We start from the raw sequence: 15,918 nt of genomic DNA, 5'->3' as shown, positions 1-15,918 counted from the left end.
TTTAAAAATCTGATAAACTGCAACAATTCTGAGTTCATAGTCATTGATGTTTATATCTTCATTAAGGGAAGATTTATGCTTTTACATTGAAATTTTAATAGCCAAGTTAATCTCAAGGTTATAGAGAATAGGAATGCATATAACAAGTAGACAAGATAAAACGAAAAAAGACATGATAAACGGAGGCCCAAGATATCGATGGTACGACGAGCCATGATGAACTAAAGGTCGAACAAATATATATTATATATTTTTTTTTTTATAAAAAGGGGGCTCACTTTCCATTTTATTCTCTTCGAATATAACAGACGCTGAGAAGAGAAGCACCCATTATCTGCCACTCCTTGTCATTTCTTTGAAACTGAGACTGGCTTTCCGTTTCCATGGAAACGAAAGTTACCTGATTCCCGATTTAGTGCTGGTCTTGGAAACGATCATAAAAAAAGTGCGCAAGATCGATCATCGCCCCGCGATTACAATCTAAGGCCACAGAATACTTGAAAGCCCAAAGTTTACCCCACGCGGCTCCCTAGATAAACTCCCGCGGCACGAGTGTGTGTGTGTGTGTGTGTGTGTAATGTGTGTCTTTGCAGACGTGCATGGACAGAGTGGAACTCCTTGGTTTTGTATTATGCATGTGTGTATGCGTGTGTGTATGTGTGTGTATGTGGCTTTGGTGCAAGGTGACACCGTGTGCGGGTGGAAGGTAGAGGAACTCCGTTCATTTGGTCCACTCATCCGAAACTTCATCCACAGACGTCGCCCACTTGGTTTCCACCGCTGCGCACGGTGTCGCTTCACCACCACCAGCCCCAAAACTTCCACAAACCACCACTGATAAAACTTTAGAAACTGGTAGCGCGCGGGCGACGAAGTCAGGAATAATTATGTTTACGGCTCTTACCGATGGATATTGTGTTTGTGGAACCATAGCTTGGATTTGTTAGCAGTACTTGACCATCTGAGAGAAAGGGATATATTATCTGTTCTTGTTTTAATGGTATTTAGCGACGATGAGTGTTCTAGTTAGCCGCTGACTGTGAGAGGAATTTGCGAGAGGTTCGTGGGTTCCTCCAAGAGACGATCAGAGGAGTGGACGTGCTTGTTATCATGCTGATGTTCGGTATTCTACCAGCTGCCTGTGATGACCGGAATTTCTTGGCATGCAGATATTATTAATAGCAGCAAACAGTACAACTTTCCTTTTCTTTGCATCCATCTTGCCCATGTCGTAGGATTCCCGTAAGAACTGGACGCCGCGTAGCTCGGCCAACATGTCTGACACGGTGTCCATGAATTCGAGCATCACGAGCGGTAGCCAAGGCCAAGCACCGGTCCACAGCCGGCTGCTCAGCCTCAGCCTCCGGGGAGAATGGGCAAGCATCGAGACCATGCTTCGCTCTATGGAGAAGGGCGATCCAGAAATAAACGCCGCTGATGAGGTAAGATAACCGGGCTCAAATGGGAGAGAGTTGTGTCTCGTGAATAATATTTTTCACCCCCTGGAAAATGCTATGATGTGGACACATTTCGATTGCTGATATTTAATCAATGTAGAATACTTTAGGAAAAGTACCATAGATTGGACATAGTGGTCATGTTTTGAGGATTTCCACTTACCTGATGAAAAAAAAACAACACACAAACTTGGATTTGGTCATCCCTTTGTTAATAGGATTGTTGATAGTAGGGCCTAACCTAAGTGATAATGATGGGGATGATGATGATGATTATGATGATGATTTTGATGATTACTGAACAGCAATATAATGAGATAATCTGTGTTACTATTATTATTTTTATTATTATTATTATTATTATCATTATTATTATAATTATTGCTATTATTATTATTATTGTTATTATTATTATTATTGTTAGCACTCCTGATATTGAATGATTATTTTCATTATCATTAAATATATTATATCATGGATACATCTGCATCATCATCATTATGGTTCTAAATTGTTTTCAATATAATGCTCTGAAATACTTTCATAGCTATTAAATCCCATGACACATTTTTTTAATGCAGCTCTTTTGTAGCCATTGACCACTGATTTCTGTGAGTCCTTTCTTATATTAACATTTCTCATACATTGTAGACAAGCAGGCTAGATACTGCATTATGAAGCTACTGTAATTGATATGGGCCGTGACGCGAGAAAAGGGCCCTAAGCTCCGCTACGCGCAAACGCCAGAAAACGGCGCGGAAGTTTAACTAAGCAATACGCGCAAAAAAAATCAACTAGCTAACTACGCGCACAGTCATGTGCATAGACGCATCAAAAAGTGACGTGATATGGACAAAACATGCTGTTTTGATGTCGTAATTGGGGTATTTAGGAGTGGAATTTCGGAAAAAGGTTTGCATATCCAAATACGTCAGAGTTCCTTCTACAATATGGAGGTGAAAACTAATTTTCGGTATTTAATGCCCTAAGGGCCCTTTTCTCGCGTCACGGCCCATATGTTTGTCAATATGCTTGTATACATGTGTGTGTATAAATACAATATATCTGGATATATAATGTATATACAAGAAGAGAGAAGGAAAGAGAGAGAGAGAGAGAATACATGTGTGTGTGTGCATTGTTTGCATATTCATATCAAATTCAAGATTAATATTATCTTCTCTTTCACTTTCAAAAATTTACCATGTAGAGTAGGCCTATGACTTTCTTAGAATTGTATGACATTGTATTTAGCGTAATATCATATTTCATTGCCAGGGAACTTATGAAAGTTTGTCAAAAGTAGATATGCAACATAAAGATGAATTAAGATGAACAAAAGATGAATTGCATGATATGGGATGGTTGATATTACTTTCACTTGGACACACAAAATAGATATCTGTAAATTGTGGCAAAATTTGTTGAATTTTGTATGAATGCATACTTTGTCTCATCTGACAATCAAGCCAGACTATAAGATTCCTCCATAATATCTGAGCTGATTGATGGTGCTCATCCACAAATTTGACACCACTTTACTGAGCGCTACATTGTACATGTTGAGATAAAAGATCCAAATTTAAATCTTACTTTTAACAATAATGAAACTATTCCTTTATCTTTTTTTTAGAGTGATTTATGACATTCAATCTGTTACTGAGACAATCTTAAGCTACAATGTATAGGCCTACTGTAAAAATGGCAGAGTTAAAGGTAGGGGATACCTTTTACAGACCTCCCAAAATGCAGCAAAACATTAAATTTGAACCTCAGGGGACTTGTTTAGGCCACTGCTGAGAAATTTGGAAGTCAACAGTTTTAATCTACAATTTGAATAATGCACAAAACTCAGCTACTCAGTAGTTCTGTGTGTCAGCCACACTTAAGCCTTTTTGTTGCAGTCTTCTGTATTTTTTGTCTATAAACACAAATCTAAAAGTATAAGAGCAGATGTAATAACATATAGAGTGTGTGGCAAGAATTTATATAGAAATGTTTGTAAGTTTTGATGAACTTTCTTCACAAAATATACATGATGGACACACATGCAGTGCATGGGTCTGCAAAGGTAGCCTAGTGATGTACTGGAATTTACGGTGAGCCCCGAAAAAATTCAATTCAAAATCTAATGGTCAATGAAAATGTACTAAATGTTACCTTCCACTTTCAATTACTCTATGGGAGTTTCTAAAATGATACTCTCTTCAACATACCACTGTATTTATACAACTCTTCATTTAAGGCATGCAAATGGGATTCCCTACCTTTAAGGTGCCAGGAATCTTCCAAAGTCGTATGTACAATTAGGAGTGTGAGGCTGGCTCATGAACTTAGATCTTTCTAAGATTAAATTTATGAAGATAAATATGGCTGTACTGCAGACCAACAAAACAAATTCCCTGACTTCAAGCATTCTTTCTGCATTCATTTATTCCCCACACATGATTCCCCACACATGTGCACACACATAAATTTAATATCATATTCAATGATTATATTTGAATTGATTATTGATTTAAGATTCCTCATTCAAATGGAAGCCAAGGCCATTTCAGATATCAATATCACTTTTTAATAATTCCCATGTTGCCTCAATGAAGGCTAATCTGATAGGTCTTTAATAATGCATCCCTATCTAGATGCCTTCTTATGGTGCTGATAGATTGCAATGGAATAAAAACTGTGATTTATTTACCCCCCACCTAGAGTAATGTTACCCACAGTTCTCACCTTTGCCCAAGGAAGTCAACTTGAATTGACAAGGTTAGAAAAATCCATAAAGATTTAGACCAAAAAAAAAAAAAAAAATGAAAAACGCAATATGTGCTGCAGTTTGTGTGAATATTACATGGGTGTTATCTGACAGTTGTATGTTTAATCTGGGTTTTGATATTATGTATTTTACCTTGCATCTTGTATTCTTAGCTATTGTTTTCATAAATGTTTGTGACATTGATGTTAAAAAAAAACTTACATAATGCATTCATCAGGTTATTGATTAAAATTTATAAACTCAAGGAATTGTTTGCTTATTACAAGCTGTAGCCGTCCTCACCCCTCACCCCCCCCCCCCCACATTCCTGCTCTCATATAAACTGTATGTATAATAGTATTTTGCAGTGAGGATTGTAATAGTTACATTGTGTGCATCATTTCCATAGACCTGAATTTTTGAAGGTTAACTTGATTACAGGGTAATTGCCCTAGACCCATGTAAAGCATGTGAAGATATTGAAAAGATATTTAGGAAAAGTATTTAATCAAGTCAGGATCTTCCCTTTTTGATGCTATTGAAGCCACTTACTGGATTTCATTCATGCTCTTATTACAACAGGTTGACTGAATGTGATAACAGTAGGATCAATGATAGTCATTAGTATGTATTTGACTTTTTACTTTGCCCACTTGCTCAGCTGTAACTTGCCATGCTTTTCATCTGGTATTAACTTTAAATTCCTCCAAACTTGACCTAATTGTAAGTTGACCAGTCCACTCAGGCATGGATGGCTCAGTCCAGTCATGTGTATGAAGCCCACTGGTCAAACAGGTGGACAATGCTGGCACAATAGAGATTAAGGGATTAGGTGATCTCTATTCATTGGCAGTAGGTTTCCAGACTTTTGTGTTCATTGGGCAAGGAAAGTGCACAGTAAGGGAGGGGTAAAATTGCATCTGAATACAACAAGATCAATAAAAAGAGAACTCCTAACAACTGCAAGCTGAAGGATACAAAATAGCGCTCAGAAGATAGGCCTACATCAGTGGTAGTGTGGTTTGCATGTAGCATGGGGAAAAATGTGCATTCTGCATAAATGTATTCTTGAAATCATGATTTATAAAAGGCACATGAGTGACACGCTAAAAGGCATAGTACATTGGAGATGCTTTCTGCCGCTTTCTTGGCCTTTAAGGAGAGTCAACCGTGAAGTTTGTGTAAATAGAAGCAGAAAAATTAGAGGAAAAGGAAAATGAAGTTTTGATAAAATTCTAATGGAAACTGAGAAAGTTATTTCTTTTTTGAATTTGTGATTAAACAAACAAAAAATGTTCATTCTGTGATGTCCCTTCTAAACTCATCTCCTATCTATTTTGGTCTGTACTATTAAATAGGCCTTTTTGACTTTTCTATGAAGTTATTTCTAGTCAAACATGTACTCTTGATACAATCATTGTAAACACTTTTCTATACAACCCCTGAATGCTGTAATACAAGGCTGGACACTAACTTTTTCTGTTAGTGGCCTGATGATGATATTCATTGGCCTGAGTGGGCCGTGAAAATATAGCTTTTCTCAAAGGTCCTATTTACCTTTGGGAACAATGATTAAATTTTTTTTCAGGATGTGACATTTAATGCATAATCTTTGTGTGTCTGTTGTACCACAAAACATCCTATCATGTAAAATTTTCGTGATAAAGCGTAAAATATAAGGAGATACATTGTGTATGTATTTTTCTCAATAAACCGTAACTGTAGGTTTAGTGTGGAAACATTTTAATTATAACTATTTGTTCACGTTTTGTGCATTTAACAATACTTAACATTTATTTTACGGATTCAAATTTGTACACTGGTTGTTTTTATTCCCAACTCACATTTTATAACTATTTTAAAGCACTAATGCTGGGTTTTTGTTTATCTGCAAATAGTAAATTATGCTCTTAAGAAGTAGTGTCCTGATGCTCACTTTGGGTGGCTGTGGGACACTGGGCCACCACTAACAATGTTGAGCTTCAATATTTGTATACATTTTTGTCATCAATAATGAGAGAGATTTTATGGAATTATTTATTTCATGCACAGGGTAAATGGAAGGTGAGCTTGCATGCTTCATCATGGAGTTGCCAATTTGCGTGTGATAGATCATAACCTTAAAAAAAATCAAAACTTTTGTAGTTTTGATCAGAATAGAGGAAACATTCCATTGGCTTTCAAGAATATTTCTCTTCATGGAAAAAAAAAAAGCACACTGTGATTTGATTTTGATCCCCAGTGGATTATTATCCTGAAATCCTGATCATAACAATGCCAAAATTACTGTTATGTGTAATATTTGAGCAAAGATTCCTGTAGGCCAAAGGTTCTTCGTTGAATACCCAATGGGTCAAGGTTGGTAATTTCCCGCAGGAGCATTTTTAGACAGGAGCATTTTTGGACTGACACAGGAGCAGTATAACGAGGTTTGTGATGCAAAATAATATTATGGAAAAAGGCAATGTGGAAGGCCTACTCTTTGGATACCTCATTACACTCACACTTTGTATACATACTGTACATTCTACTCAGTTTACAAATATGTAACTGTAATACAGTAATTCTCTTTTTTTTTCTGTCACAAAGTATTGTAACTGAACCTGTAGTAAATGCTAATCAACCCTTTGAAGACTATCATGCTCATACACGTAGGTCTCAATGGAAAATATATGAAATAGCAAAATTAGCTATGATCAGCGGGTTTAATGATATTGCACGAGAAGTTACACCTTCAGATTCAAAGGAAACACCATGGTTAAATCAGATTTCAAAAAGAAGAGTAAAACCAAACAGACAGAATGGTACACCTTTTATTTAATGTTTACTTTTAAAAAAAGAAGAAAGTTACAGAATTTTTGAACTTCATACAGTATGTGTTTTTTTGTGTGTGTGTGATATTGGTTATGAATCAGATGAGTAATGATATCATTCGTCGAATCTCTTTTGACCCCCACACAAATTTGAAGTGGGTTCTTTTTTATTTTCAGATAAAATAAAAAAGACACATCCCTTTACATAGAATCTTTAACCATTCTGCATTTTTTATTTCATTTAGCAATTACAATTAAAATGATTTAAATAGTGGGGCATTTCACTGTAGTGAGCCTTTGGACCACTTGTCATAATGTCTCCCATGGACATGATTGCCTGACAAAGTTTTTGTCATGCTTGCATTATTTCTTGTTGCAGGTAAAAATGTGAGCAAAACAGGGGGGCATTTCATCATGAAGTGATTTGGTCGGATATTTTTCTGACAAACTGTTACAAGCTACTGAAATCCTTGCATCTGATTGGCTGAGAGCAAATTTGTCTGACAATTTTGTCTGACAAAATGCTTCATGAAATGCCCCCATAGCTCAAACAAGTTTCTGTGGTGGTAATACACTTTTCATCTTGAAAAGTATTTTTTTTTGATAGGCATGCTTCTAAATTGGCCTGTTTTCCTATCTCTCCCAAGATTATTTTGTTGAAAGGTTAGGAAATTTTTAGCTGGATATTGTTGTACAAAATATTAAAGTAAAGAAGGTACATTATTTACACAACTCTATGATTTTGTCTGCAGACTTTAATACTGAGATCTTAAAGTTAGAATTCTTTTTAAGTTCTATTTTTTAACATGATGTTTGTTTTATTTGTTTTTCTGACTTTTCTGTTATCTTTAGAATAGTTGCACAGTGAAGAAGAAGTGTAGTAATGATAAGATATTTCTCTACAAAACTTGTAAAATTTGTTGTAATTCTATCGCTCAAACAGTGCATTGGCACGCTCTGCAGTGGTCTCAAATGGGAAATTTGTTTGTGATGCGGATTTGAGCCAAACAAATTGATTTGTTTAGCGCTGTTCCAGACGCCGGGTGTCGGTACAGTGATGGAAAATGTTATCAGTCTGGACATGAAGTGTGAATACAGCAGCTGCGGAGCCCGTCACTGGCTTTCACTGAATAATTCAGTCTGACAAATACACATCAGAACTCTAGCGCAGAGTGGAGCGCAGGTGCTACTGAAAAAAATGCAGGAAACTTTTCACCCTTCACTAGGGGAACTATGTGCACTGTCAACAGTATGTCACATCCCACCCAGGATTTATTAATGGTGGTATCATTAACATCAGAACATATTAGTAATGGGTACACTACTACATAACATACACATGAAAACTAATATGATAATGTTGATAATATCAATAGTGATAACTATAACAGTAACATTTTTGTCAGTGTCAAAAAATAAGGCTGGGTGTAAATATTGATAATGTTGCACAGATTTTGTGTTATTATGAGATTGGATTTTAATTTTTGTTCAATATATTATGTAGGTCATTTTGCATAGCTGCCTCATATTCTTTACGTTCTCTCAGGGGCAAAAGGTCATAGCACCTACATGTAATGATTTACAGTAGACATAAATGAATGACTTTGTTATACAATCAAAATTTTACGTGAGGAATTTGATATTCGTTGAGGCTGCTGAGATGTACGGACTATTAATGTACATAGCTGTGAGTAAAAATGAACAGTCAATCTTGCTGCCTTTTGTACAGTATTGCTCTGCTACAGGAAATAAGGCAGTTTTATAAATTATTTTACAAATTGATGGGAGGGTTGTAAATAAAAGGGGCTGCCTTTGAAATGGTTAATGAACTTTGCTCTCCTATATGGAGTTGAAATAAGAGTGTTATGTAGACAGGGATGAGGTTATAAATTCACACTCTGAGGTTTGTTTGCAGTTGCCAGGGACATGAACATTGTTGCCTCCACGTGGTTGCTAAACTGAGGGTTTTTATCTCTTTTTGTTTAATATACACCAGACTGTCAATGCAGTGTGTAGTGAGGATAGTAGTCGTGTTCAGGCTGTGTGATGGTGTGTAGCCAAGCACTTCTCAGCTTTCAGAGAATCCAGTGCAGCGTGAGAGCTACCAATATCAACTCTAAGTCCTTGTTTATAAACAAAGAAGTAAGGCAGAAAATAAAGGGAAAATATTTGAGATCTATATTCATTACCTCTTTCCCTGCCTTTCTCTCTCTTTCTTTTTTTTTCTCTCTTTTTGTATCTCGTTCTCTCAATCCCTTACATGAAGGAGACTGGAGTAAAATAAAAAATACACGCTAATGAGACCAATGATAATGTATACTGTACTGTGTATTTCACGCTCGAAAGTCCATTCTCACAATCAGAATCAGGACAGTGTAATCATTATCTCTATCAGTATGAACTGTGAAAAACTCCTATAAGAACCTAGTTTTTTGTTTGTTTGTTGTTGTTGTTTTTTTTTGGGGGGGGGATTTTCTCGTCATGTTTTGGTTTTTGTCAGGAAGGTGAGACAAAAAAAAATAACATCTCTGGATTTTCTCAAGTAAACTGGGAAAAAATAACTTTTGCTGAACCTTGAAATCCTGATGAACAAAAAAATAACAATTCGATGATCATTATGTAGCTTTTTTTTTTCCCCCTAGAAGTAAGTGTCTACCTTTGGATGGAAAAAAAGTTTGTACAGTGTTTCAGAATGTGTTACATTGGTATGTTTCATTAGTTATGTTCATGGTGACTCTTTTATATACATTTATGATTTCAACAAAAATCTTGTCATAGAATGGTTTCGTTGTATCTCTTTATGAATACATGTAGTTTTAGTGGTAAGAGGAGAATGTTATTTCTCCATTTGGTCCTGTTGATTTCAGTGATGTAGCAAGCTGCGTGGTGTCCCATCCGTCTCAGCTATCATCATTGTTATGCAAAGTTGGGCTTTGTGCTTGAAGTCATCGTACTTACCTCCTCTTTGTCCAAATTTATTGATTCTTGGAAGATTTGCAGCCACCTTAACTCCGTCCATTCATTGTTTGTCTCCCAGTGACGTTATTGTTGTTAGCAGGTTGTAGTAATACGTCAGTTCACTCCATATTGTAGCTTGATTGATACAGGTATATACACTGTATTCTGATTTTTTTACCTAGGGGAAAAAAAAAACCCCAAAACAACAACCCAAAACTTATCAAAAAACAATGATGAAATAAAGTAGTCCAGCTGCAAAGTGAATCTATTGGAATGTAGAGTGTATGAAGATGATATTGATAGAAGGATTGGTATAATTTTTTGATCAAATATGTCTATCATGATCTAACCAGTGTATTACCTTATAGCTTGCTTACTGTTTATTCATGCCTGTAGAGTATGAGTTGCTTTTTGCAGTGTACAACAGTGTAGGCCTGGTTGCACAGTAGCTGCTACATGTACTCTATTCTTCAAGATCAATAAAAGCAGGCAGAATAGAGTTAATGAAGGCCGGGGAGGTGACATGGATAGTGACGCTATCTAGATTCAAAGAAGAAGGCCTCCAGAAAGAAATGAAACAGAAATTCTTGTTATTGATTAGTGAGGCATTTGAAAAAGCTTTGTGAAAAAGAACAGATGATTTTAAGTATCAATTTGACAGCCAGAATACACATTGTAATGTAAGCTAATTGAAACTCTTTGTGGTGAATTGTAAATTTTGCTAATATGTTTCCAAGCGTTAAAGAAACTATTAAAATGATCATGATATGTGGTGTTCATGGATTATGAGTCCTGTGTTTTTATCAATGTTAGAAAGTTGTTTCTGGTGAGAACTATGAACTCTCTTACAATGGAAAGCCCTTCTACGGTGTAAGTTGGCAAAGAGGTCATTTGTAAATGTGTTTAGAAACACTTTTTGTGCTAATTCAGTAGTTTGGGGAAAGTCTTTAAAGCAAACTTGATCCATGTTTCTCTCAATGGCCCGAATTCACGAAGGTGGTACAAAAGAAACCATGGTTTAAACCATGGACAAAAAGCATGGAGCGCAAAGTGTCGCAAGGAATATTTCGTTACGAAATCAGTAATTTCGTCGATGAAATGATTATTTTGTAACGAAATGACAACATTTTGTAACTAAATGAACATTTCGTCCACGAAATGATAATTTCGTTATCGAAACGGTCATTTTGTCGACGAAATGACCAATTTCGTAACGAAATATTCCATGCGACACTTGGCGCTCCATGGTTTTTGTCCATGGTTTAAACCATGGTTTCATTTGTACCACCTTCGTGAATTCGGGCCAATAAGTGTAAATAAGTTCTTTCATGAGTAAATATGAAACCCCACCAAAGTTTCTGGGCTTTTTGAATATTATTAATGTACATCCATTTGTTAAATTTCAGGAGACCGGTGTGTCGCCACTGATGCTGTCTGTGAGGGATAATAAGCTGGTTGTAGCGGACAGACTCCTGGAGCTTGGTGCTAACATCAACGAGAGAGCCAAGGTAAGCTTAAACCTTTGGTGCTTTGAGTGCTAATTGGCATAGAAAACCACACAACATGAAATGTGTGGAAAAATAAAACATAAAAACTTGTCAAAATCAAAGTTTTCACCAATAACAGCTGTGGAACAAAATATTTCAATGAGAGAGAGGTTTCACTATATGTTATTTTGTGAGTCGATAAGTGGCTGATTTGCAGAATTAATCTTGATGAAGAGAAGAGATAAATCTCCATGACAACAAGTGGCTACCATGGGAGGGCATCAGCTGTGTTTGTAGTAAACAAAAATGATGTGACATGAATCTCATTATAAAGTCTTCGTACGTCAGGATGAGGACTTTACCTACAGAAGACTGGCCTTCTTACCAAGGAGAATCAGAGCTCGGTTGCATCTGCGCCTGGTTGAAAATTTAATGAAGATCCCGAGATCAATAAATCAGCAAATCTCGCCAATGAGTTGACTCCTGCCAGCAGGGTGTCGTCGTGGTAACCTAATTATCACCACCAGAGGGCTTTGTTGCGTAAACACAGTAATTGCTTGAATTTAGTGGAAGGCATACCTCGGGTAAGGGAAGATTAATTATTAGTTTTCTTTGACCTATACTCGATAGAAGTGACCTGAGAAATAGATCTTGCATGGAAAATTGTTGGCCCTATAAATGATTATGTTATCTATTTTCAATTTCCACTTAGAGGGGAAAAGTATCTCAATAAAAACAATAACAAAAGAGCAAATTTAGGCAATAGAAAAGTAGACCAGTCCTGATCATGCTTCAAACAAGTTACTGAATACAGATACCTAGTTTGATGAATTGATATCATAAAAGTGATATTGTTTAAAGAAGACAATGCCTGACTTGTGATGATGAATAGTACTTGAGTGAATTACAAAGAGAATGACTTTATTTCCATGATACAGTCTGACCTTGATTATCCAGCCATTATTTTTCTAGATCTCTCTATTATCCACACATGGATTGGCACATGATTGTCTTTGTGTTATCAGTATGAAATACTACACTGTGTATGACAATAAGAAACAAAGACCAAGAGGAACGTGTAAACTACCGTATACGCCGAATATTTTGCAAAGGTTTTATTTTCGAGAATTTTGCGAGTTGGGTGCACCTATTAGCGAAATTAAAGACAGGCTAAAAATAATGACTCAGATCCGGATATGAATGTGACGCACACGTATACATTTCTCCATTCAGTACAGTACTCCATGACCGCGAATTTAATCACTTGCGAAAATTAAGACTCGCTAGATATATGGCGTATACAGTACTTATATTCCATTGCAATTGCACGTTATTTGAAGTGTATAACATGCAAGTATCATGTAAATCATCATTTATAATGAATAATTAATTAACAATGCTGTGTGTGTATATCCCCAATGCAACTCACTTACTGTAAAATGAGGAATGTTCACGTGCATTCTAATTTCGAGAATTTCGTGAGAGCCAATATTTGTGAAATTGAAATGCACATAAAAGTTCTTGTTTACACTATATGCATTGAATGTTAGAGGCAATTGCGAAAATTTCATGCCGCGGAAAAGGTCGGCTCCAATTCGCGTAAATATTGTGTTACTTGGTACTTGGTAGTGATCCTCCAAAAGACCCCAAGCTTGTAACTGGAGGAGTTTTAACTGGAGGTGGCGGCAAAGAGTGGACTCAGTTTGGGAGAATATAGTTTGAAACCATGGTTTCACAGGATGTTTTACAGGATGAGCACGAATCTCACATTATATCCAGCCATATTGCTTATCTGGATGGTTGCCAGTTTTGACATAGCCAGGTACTGTAGCTGAGGATGGACTAATGATGGTATAAATGATCCATTGCCGTAATGTACATTGTATTGTTCAAGTGTTCTTTTCATTGTATGTACACTAATCATGTCTTGGTAATGGTTGTCCATTGAGATAACTCCCCCCTCCCCCTAAAAAAGCAGTAGGCCTAAATGTGAGGACCATTATTCACAACATGATGTACGTAGAACAAGAAAGGAAACCAAACGGGGCATAAATGACAATATCATGCACACTATCGTGTGGTATTTTCGCAAATTTTTATGATATCTTTTCTATAAATATCTTTTCAATGCAATGATAAATCATGTTTCCTCACACAAGCTATTTTCAGTGCGTGTTTCACTCTGGTAAGTTCAGGGTCATAGATGATTCTCACTCTCCCTCTCCCTCTCTGTCAGTCTCTGATTTTCTGTCTTTTCTCCTGTTTCTAGTAAATACGTTCACATGACATTCCTAAACTTGGAGATTAGCCCCAAGTTTCAATCTTTGATGATTAGCTGGTAGTTTAGCCCAATGTAGGTAGCTGCACTCTAAAGTTAGCGTTCATAGAGATTAGTTGATGATTAGAACCACAAGACATCTTCTAAAATGGTTTACACTCTATCCATGAGCCTTAGGGGGTCCCCACTCGTAGTTTAGCATCATGTGGACATGATAATCAACAGTCGAAAGTTAGCATATCCTATTTGTGAAGTGAACTGTATTCCCCCAGCTACCGGCTCAGTCTCCAGTATGTGTCATAAACTCCTATAATGTTGCACAATTTTGGGTTTATCGCAAATGCTGCATATAATGTATTTCTTCCAGTTCCCACTCAGATATTCAATCTTTAAGATAATGTGTCGTGAGGATGTACTTTGCAGCTTAAACTACAAAGTAATTGTTGAAATCTACAACTTTGAAAATTACAAACTAGTTGTGTGAACGTAGCTTTTCTCTCTCGTTGCTTGGCCCATTCTCTGCAAGGAGGCGATTAGCTCATAACACAAATATGAAAACTCCTCTCTTGAGATTTGTGGTGAGTTTTGATAAGAACCTTGTGGGGTCCTTCCCTGATGGGGTGGCGACTCACCCCCATGAAGACCACCTGGGCCTTTTGTCAGTCTCCCTCTGCTCCTGTGACCATGGCAACCTGCTAGACAGAAGATGGATATCCAAGAAGATGAACCAAGATGCAGCTGAGAGAGAAGAGGAGAAGAGAGTGGAGGGAGAGAGAATAAAAGACAGTTTTTAAGGGTTTTTGAGCTTCACCACTATTTTCTTTAAATAGAAATATTCTACCAAAAACATGATATTGGAACTTTCAGGAATGCAACCCCAGAGAGAGTGAAGAAAGATGAGAAGAAAATGAAAGAAGTGGAAGGAAAAGATATAAAACCCCCAAAGCTCTACAGAACTGACTAGTTTGAGCTATGTGACAGTGATTTTAATGAAAGTGTATACCAAGGACACCTAAGCATTGATGTTTTGTCTTTGTTAAGAGTTAATGGGATTTTAGAATTCTTATAATGAAATTGTTAATTGCCTAATAAATTAAAATGTTCATACAAAACAAGGAAGAGGAGAAGATACTCAAGTATGTATCAAGAGAGAATAAAGAAAGATAGAGTTCCAGTGATTGAAGAACAGATTAAAAAAAAAATGTTTGCTGTGTATATGTGCTTTCATATCTTATAAAGATTTGAGTTTCTTTAATGAAAGAAAACTAAATTGCTGGATGATAGAAAATAGGGTGAAGAATCTATTCCAAGAGAAAATCTTGAAATGTGATAATGGAGAAGAACAGAAATTATGAATATTAAAAAAATAAAAATTGACAAGAATGTTCCAGCTTTCTTTTGAAGGATGAATCCTTTAGAGTATTACAGTAGAAGTAAATACATGTATGAAAACTGGCTGTAAAACAAATTTAGACAGATGAAAAAAGAAAGATTGTTAAGGGGATAAATTGAGAAGGAAATAATTATCACTAACAGAGATTATTTTTTCTTTTTTGTATGGCAAAAATGACAAAGTAAAAACTGTCAGTATTTAGTCTCAGGCATTTCAGATGCTGTATGACATTCAAACTGTCTTGGGTTTCTATTTTTGTATCATCTGATGATCAGATTTCCTTTAAAGATATGTAGATGACTTTTAAGACAATGCAACCTCAACTTTTACAGGAATTTTTCTTCTTTCAAAGTTCAGGCATTCTTTGGGCCTTTTCCTCTCGAAAGAACCTTCTAGTCATATTTCGGCAGTCCCCTGTGTTTATACTATGAACTAAAAAACAAAGGGCCTTGTTTTCCCTGCTGTACGAAAATACTGTGAGTGCTATATTTAGCCTCTCGCCAGACAGGGCGAGCGTAGATTGAGTTACAGCTTGATGGAGTCTTACAGGCCCACACAGCGGGTCCTAGGAATGGACACTACACATCCACTTTATCAAAGTTTTACACCATCAATCTATACCATCCATGCATGAACTAGAAACTGAGTACTCAGCCCACTGATGAATCAAACCTAATGCTTGGCTTTGTCAAAAGAACTGTCTTCTGCATGGACAATGTATGATGGGTACTACTGTCTTTGTAGTTAGATTAATTTAACTACAAAATTAAAATTATT

General features: G+C 36.4%; 1 protein-coding gene across 1 annotated transcript in view; it reads left to right on the top strand.

Annotated features, from left to right (window-relative positions):
- The first annotated feature begins 849 nt into the window (after positions 1-849).
- LOC140233703 (uncharacterized) overlaps positions 850-15,918 on the top strand; it is a 77,271-nt gene continuing 62,202 nt past the window's right edge. The window contains exons 1-2 of the mRNA XM_072313804.1: positions 850-1,442; positions 11,390-11,491. Of these exons, the coding sequence (XP_072169905.1) occupies positions 1,275-1,442; positions 11,390-11,491 (270 nt within the window). The 5' untranslated portion in view covers positions 850-1,274. The remainder of the gene's footprint in view (positions 1,443-11,389; positions 11,492-15,918) is intronic.

Source organism: Diadema setosum, chromosome 10 (assembly GCF_964275005.1).
Source record: "Diadema setosum chromosome 10, eeDiaSeto1, whole genome shotgun sequence".
NCBI classification, from domain to species: Eukaryota; Metazoa; Echinodermata; class Echinoidea; order Diadematoida; family Diadematidae; genus Diadema; species Diadema setosum.
This window is presented reverse-complemented; position numbering and strand designations above follow the sequence as displayed.